General features: G+C 32.2%; 1 protein-coding gene across 1 annotated transcript in view; it reads left to right on the top strand.

Moving 5' to 3' along the window:
* The first annotated feature begins 335 nt into the window (after window positions 1-335).
* The window catches only part of LOC149774071 (uncharacterized), a 63,334-nt gene continuing 56,295 nt past the window's right edge, over window positions 336-7,374 (top strand). The window contains exons 1-2 of the mRNA XM_089945841.1: window positions 336-414; window positions 1,464-1,487. Of these exons, the coding sequence (XP_089801967.1) occupies window positions 336-414; window positions 1,464-1,487 (103 nt within the window). The remainder of the gene's footprint in view (window positions 415-1,463; window positions 1,488-7,374) is intronic.

The following is a 7,374-nucleotide window of genomic DNA, read 5'->3' as shown; positions in this document are numbered from 1 at the left end:
GAATCAAGAAAAAATACAACCTCAAACTTGATAAACCCATCTACGTGGGAGCGCCCATTCTCGATCTCACCAAAATGGTCATTTGCGAGTTTCATTAAGATTTTATCAAAAACAATACGGAGGTTAGGCTACGCTGCTAATGAACGATGCAGGCTTACTTGTGTATAAAATTCACACCGAAGATTATTAGCAATACATGTTCGACCACAAAGAACTTTTCGATCACAGCGACTATCTTAAACATAGCCCTTTCCACTGCGACGACAACAACAAAGTCCTAGGAAAGTTCGAAAACGAAAGCAATGGAACACTCATTGTAGAGTTTATCGGAAATAATGTCCAAAATTAACCACATCGTTCTTGACGATGACACCGTCAAGAAGACATCTAACGGTGTCAAAAATCCTGTTGTCGGTAAAATCGCTACATACAGACAATAACACTACAAGGAGATGTACACTATTACACTATATACACATTCTAATCCCATCGACATCACATCTCTACTCTACTCATTGACATAACATGAGGTTTGATGATAAAAGATACCCCACCTATAGCATTCATAGATTCGCCATCGGATACACACAAACATCCCAAAACGATAATATATATTAATTAGACGCTGACACTGAAAACACACACTCTCACGCACAATACAAAACAATCAATTGAGCCAGAAACCCCGACACCCTAGCTGTATATATAAAAGGGTCATCGATCACTTTTTCACGCAGAAAATACGTGAGCCAGAACTCACATTAAAATAATACTGCATTTATTTTTATGTCTGCAAGTGGGAAACCGTTCCCAGTCACTAATTGCACAGTGAGCTTTACCGTGTACCGAATTATCGTAATCATTTCAAAAGCGCATGCTATGCTATGTTAATTATTGATTATTCGGTCATTAACATTCCAAGCTTTATTGAGATATTGACATAAAACTCTACCCGGATACATAATGTGACCCAGCGTGCTTGATATTGGTCATTACTAGAAGAAGGGAATGTAATTAAGTTGTTTCGGTGTCTGGACGTTATGTTTTTAAATGTGCACACAATTTGGATGGTTGATTAACATTAATGTTCCACAGGGAAATTTTGTTTTCTACAAGACACGTCATGGCCTCAACAGAAATATATATATATATATATATATATATATATATATATATATATATATATATATATATATATATATATATATATATATATATATATATATATATATATATATATATATATATATATATATATATATATATATTTGTAGCTAATGTGCATTACCAGATTGTATTTTATAGCGAAATGTCAACTATGCATCATTGTTCATATATGTTTGTTGTGTCTCACATCGAATTTTCATTTGTGAATATGTGCATCCGTATATACTTCCCATTTTGAGAGCAAATATGTTGGATATTTCATCTTGAAAGATATCAGATTTGTTCTTTTCTTTCAGGAAGAAAGAGAGAAGAAACTAAGAGTAAGTACAATTATAGCTCCTTTCAGTAAATAAGTACAAAGCATGCATCACATACAGATGCTATATGATTTATGAGTCGACAATATTTTAAAAAAAAGTATTAGCCAAATGTTCCTCAGTGTTTACTATTACCAAGGCAGGGTTATTTTCAAACCATTTTCTAATTCATAGTATTTCTATATCGCGCATGCATTGCTTTTGACGGAAAAAGACGTAGAATCCTGTATTCAATAAATGCGTACAAACGGACACTTTAGTGGACAAATACATTATACGTTTCTCTCAATATGTGCCTATTATAATATGACATTGTCATACCAGCTGTCCGTCCTGTTAAATTATTGACTGTCGGGTCCATAATTTTACAAGCATTGGGATGATAATTAGTGGCTTTCTTTTCTAAATGTATAATGTAGCTAACATTGTCTGTTTGATCCCAAAGTTCAAGGTCACAAGTAGCACAATGTAATCATAAAACTTGTTTCCGCGTCCGGAATAAACTTTTTGAAATACCGGAAGCAAAAACGAAGCCACACAAGATACGACGTCTGCACGGTTTCTGGTGTTACGTGACCAGTTAAGACATTTTAGGATTTATTAAGATTCAATGAGTTTGTCTCTAAAAAGTAGCTGTTCACTAACAATATTTCAATGAAAGGGTCGAGTTAGTACTTTAAACTGTTAATACTTTAAGCTATACGTAACTACTCTGGAGCATGTTCAATGGTATATGAAAACACATTGTGACATAAATACTCCTATATTGACCCACATGTCTAATTATATATTTTAATCTTGCAGATATGCGTGGATACAAGTTATTATTATTATTATTATTATTATTATTATTATTATATATATATATATATATATATATATATATATATATATATATATATATATATATATATATATATATATATAATGTATTAAATGATCCCAACAATTGTCAAGGCGTTCCACACATCGTTGTGCAAAATAAGAAAGTCAGCGCATTCTTGAATAACGACTCACTCCATGGACAAGAGAATGGGGGGGGGGGTAATCTATCAAGCTCAAACTGGTTTCCGAAAAGGGTACTAGCCATATTAATATGTTTAGTATTTAAACATTGGCCTATAAATGATTAAGCAGACCTGGTTTCGGATTATTTTGTCATCTACTGACTTGTTTCAGGCCATTTGATTCGATTGTCTCTCATAGTGTTGTGTCAGGAATGTTTAGAGAAGTAGGGTATCGAAAACGTTTTTATCGTTGTATATAATCAATGTACATTAATCGTTTTTGTGTATCTTTCTACGTTTTTAAGCATGATATACAATTTATCCTTGTAACATAGGAAACAAAAACAATTGCATTATAAGTATTTTAATGTTGAATATGTCATTCAATCGATTGCCCAATATATATATATATATATATATATATATATATATATATATATATATATATATATATATATATATATATATATATATATATATATCGTTGTCATAATTGACAATTTAATATACTGACTGGTGGTGATATTGCTAATTGTTCAAATGTTATCAAAAATCTAGATATTCAAGTTGTGGAGAAGAGGTTTCAAGATTATTATTGAGTAAACTCAAAGTACTGTTCGTGTAAATGTAGGTATTCTGAAATATTGTCTCTCCTATTTATGCCACAGAACAACATTTTTTGTAGTTATCAGTATTAAAATGATACTGAAAACTTGCACATAAGACTTGGTAACAGTTATTCGAAATGATAAAACAATATGTTCTTCTTCTGAATTCCATACCGGTAAATGTGTCCGAAATCCTGTTTATATTCGTGACATTACAAATTAATTTAAAACATGATATTATAATTATTGATTATTCGTACTAAGTATAATGTTGCAACCTGTTAAGCAAAATCGACACGAAAATTAAACCAAAATGGCGTCCCAATCCTGAATCACTATCCCATAATATTTACTATATAAGGCATATCATTTTTTCTGTCATATTTTAATTTTGCTTCTGATTTAATTTGTATGTGCATTCATTCTTGTGAACTCGCATATCCCATTTTGTTGTTTACTCTTTTACTTTGCTTTTAGTTTGATGTTGAAACTTTCTTTTCAACTCGTGCATCCATCTGCTTTTTTAATCTTTTTATTTTCATGTTGGAAATTTCTTTTATGACTTCCGTCTGCCAAACACGAGGTAACGAGTTAAAGGCTCGCGTCATCCCAATCTGATTATATTTTATTTTTTTAAAATTAAATATTAAATCTTTCTTTCAAACTCATTGATCGCAATTTTTCAATTTTGTTTTACTTTTTAAGTTGAAACGCTAGAAAAAGCAAGGTTCGCAACCATTAACTACTAACGTTCTTCTATCTAACGTTTGCTAAGCAACAAGTTGTCAGTTCGAAATTTGCGGCAACCCATTTGTTTATATTAAAACTTTCTTTATGACTACCGCCTGCCAAACACGAGGTTCCGAGTCTGAATCTTGCGGCATCCCAGTTTTGTTTTTATCATTTCATTTCTTTTTTAAATTTTATGTGGAAACTTTATTTTCTGACTCAGCTTTCCAAACAAGAATTCGCTAGTTCGAAAATTGCAGCATCTAATTTGTTGTTTGTTACTTGTTCATGTTTGACCTTCCTTTTAAACTCGACCATCCAAACGTTTTATTGCTTTATTTCTTACTTTTTATATTTATGTTTAAACGTTCGCAAGAAGTCTCGAGTTTGAAACTTGCGGAATCCTATTTTATATTGAAACTATCTTCTATTACTAACGTCTGTCAAACAAGAGGTTGCGAGTTCGAAACTTAAGGCACCCCAATTTTTATTTTATTTTTAAATTTGTTTTTGTTTTCATGTTAAAACGTTCTTTTGATCTCGCTCATCTCTTTTTTTTATAATTGTTTTACATGTTTAGATGTATGCTGATACTGTCTTTTATTACTCACGACATACAGAAGATTTCATCGGCGTAGTACATGAATTGTCCCTCTCTGTTACGCTTGCAGTCACTTTGCACATCCGATTCATCTGCAATCTCAGCATTCTGTAAAACAATGTTGTCAAAATCAAGCAGAATTTATTAGCGGGAGGTAGTGTGATTTTCCTAGACAATCCTAGTCGCTACTTAACGGTATCCCTCATTAGACCGTAGGTACAAAATAGTCAATTTTCAGCAGATACTGTATGCAACACAATCGCATCCTCCGACCCGTTACTGATCTAAAAATATGAAATAACACACTAGTTTTAAAATTTATAGGAATAAATGATTCCTCATATTTAAACAGCTGACTGTTTATTGAATATTTCATTGTCAAAAGTACTTCCAGGCTTTATGTACAAAAACAACATTCTAGGTGTGCGATACTGAAACACAGATTAGACAGATGTATCGAATGCCATATTACCCATTCAAAATCAAATGTGGATGGAAGAAAGAAGAATATCACAGGAAACCTCGTCATTACGAGATAAGTTCTAAACCAAACAAAAGAAAACGAGTCGGGTTGTACCGTCCTTTTAATCGAGATTAAAGTGTTCACCGAAACAGATATTCTGGGAATGTATGAGTCTTTTGATTATTATTTTAACTGCATATTAGACCGGAAAATCAGCAATATATATGCATAACTGAATGTATGGCAATGGTGGACATATTGTAAATTTGTCATCGTCGCTACCGCTGAATGGATGGTCATGTTAACATGAAATGTTCACTAAGATACTTACAATGATAAAACTGAGGCCGATCTGAGGTCATATTGTGGCCGAGTGGTCTAAAGCGCTCACCGTTTCGGATCACTTCTATTTCACGTCTGTCTGCGTGGGTTCGCCTCTCGGGCTTGGCCAATGTGGGTATGTGAGAAGGCTTGCCAGTATCTTCTCGTAGTTCTCTCTGGGGTTTCCCCGGGTTCTTTCTCCACCGTTTATACTGGCCGTCATGTATAGCCTATCATGTGCTGAAAAATGGCGTTAAACCCTATAAAAATTATATAAAATCAAACAGTCACTTTTCCATCTGCCATTTTATGCAAAAGCATTTTCTTGATGTGTTTCTTGTGTTCCTTACAATACAAATTCTAATTTGAATGATGTGTGTATACAACAAATGCCATAGACAGTATCCTCATAGTTTCTTCATTTTTGTATAATCGTCATGTTTTTATTTAATCATTTTGTTTTTATTTCATAGCTGAAGTTTTCAAAGTGTCACAGTTTATTGATTTGTTTATCCCTTAATGCTTCGGTACTGAAAACGTTTAGTTTAATTGTAAACAAACGTCTATCAAATGAGAGCAATACATTTTAGCAGATAATTGGATTGTGTTTGCATTAGAGCTTTTGAGCTTTTGATTCTGGTATTGTGCGTTTAGCTACCATTTGACTTGGTGTCGTACTTAGGCTGCATACATATAATTTTATTTAACCATCGCGTTTTATAGTTAACTGCTGTCATCCATACTGAGTTCACGGCTAATATGTAAGTTATGTTTATTGATTATTTAGGAGGGAAAATTACAACGAATTCTCGTAAGAATCATGCAATTGTGGATTAGCTATACGAGTCAGTATATATATATATATATATAGATATAGATATAGATATATATATATATATATATATATATATATATATATATATATATATATATATATATATATATATATAGATAGATAGATAGATAGATAGATAGATGATTAGCTATACGAGTCAGTATATATATATATATAGATATAGATATATATATATATATATATATATATATATATATATATATATATATATATATATATAGATAGATAGATAGATAGATAGATAGATGATAACGTGCATATGTGCGCGCGACTATGGTCATACAAGTTATCACGTGTTATACTTATCTGCTCCGATAACTAACATATGTAAGTCTGTGCCCCACATAAAGGAAAATTAAATAACTTTGACAAAAATGTTGCAGTTGCGTTGCCTAACACTTTTAGAGAAGTGCACCCAGATGGATCTTAAAAACTCATAGTGTAAAATGAACTGTTATGGAAAGTGCAACTTTTTATTTTTCTTTTCTTCTAACATTAAAATATCAACTGATGATTATCTACTCGAAGACGTACCAAATTGTGCAATGTGCACTTAATTAGAATAACGTCGTCGTTACATACAGCCTATTTATTTTCCTTGATGCGAACAGTAAGGAATCCTGATAAGGTTTTTTATTCAGATTCTGTTTGTGTTTCAAGAATGTGCACACCAGCATATACAGAGAACACTTTTTTATCATTATGTTGTGCGAGAATGAAACATACACTGTGAAATTGTACCTATGTACTGAAATATCATTTGCCGATGTATGGCTATGTGTTTGATCCACATATTTGCTTCCTTTTATCAGATGACATCAACATAACGGATATAAACATTTCTGATATACTGTAGTGTAGTGAGAGAGATTTTGCAGGCAGTTGTGCAACGCAAGATTCTTTAATTCTATAATTTAATCAAATATTGAAGAACAAACATGAATTTGGAAAACAGAATGACAGCTAAAGTCTTCGAACAAATAAGCAGATGAGCATTTTGAAAACGTTATACTATTCTGAAATAAAACAATATTCGTTTTGTGTGCCTACTTTCCTGAGCGCATCTTACCGAATCCAAGGTACGTTTTTCTTATATCAGTCCACATGACAATTGAGAGATGAATGACTTCATAACTGTATGCACAGTTTTAGGGAAAATGCAGTTAAACAAGAATAAATCACAAACTGCAGAAAGACAGTGCAGATTTGTTGATAGGCTGTCTGCGGTTTAATTTGTTGTAATTAGCAGCGCTCTGTACTTGTTGCCCAAAAGCAAAAATGTATTAAATCGCTGAAACATTACAG

Source organism: Sinohyriopsis cumingii, unplaced genomic scaffold (genome assembly GCF_028554795.1).
Source record: "Sinohyriopsis cumingii isolate HCF-2022 unplaced genomic scaffold, ASM2855479v2 utg000426l, whole genome shotgun sequence".
Classification (NCBI taxonomy): Eukaryota; Metazoa; Mollusca; class Bivalvia; order Unionida; family Unionidae; genus Sinohyriopsis; species Sinohyriopsis cumingii.
This window is presented reverse-complemented; position numbering and strand designations above follow the sequence as displayed.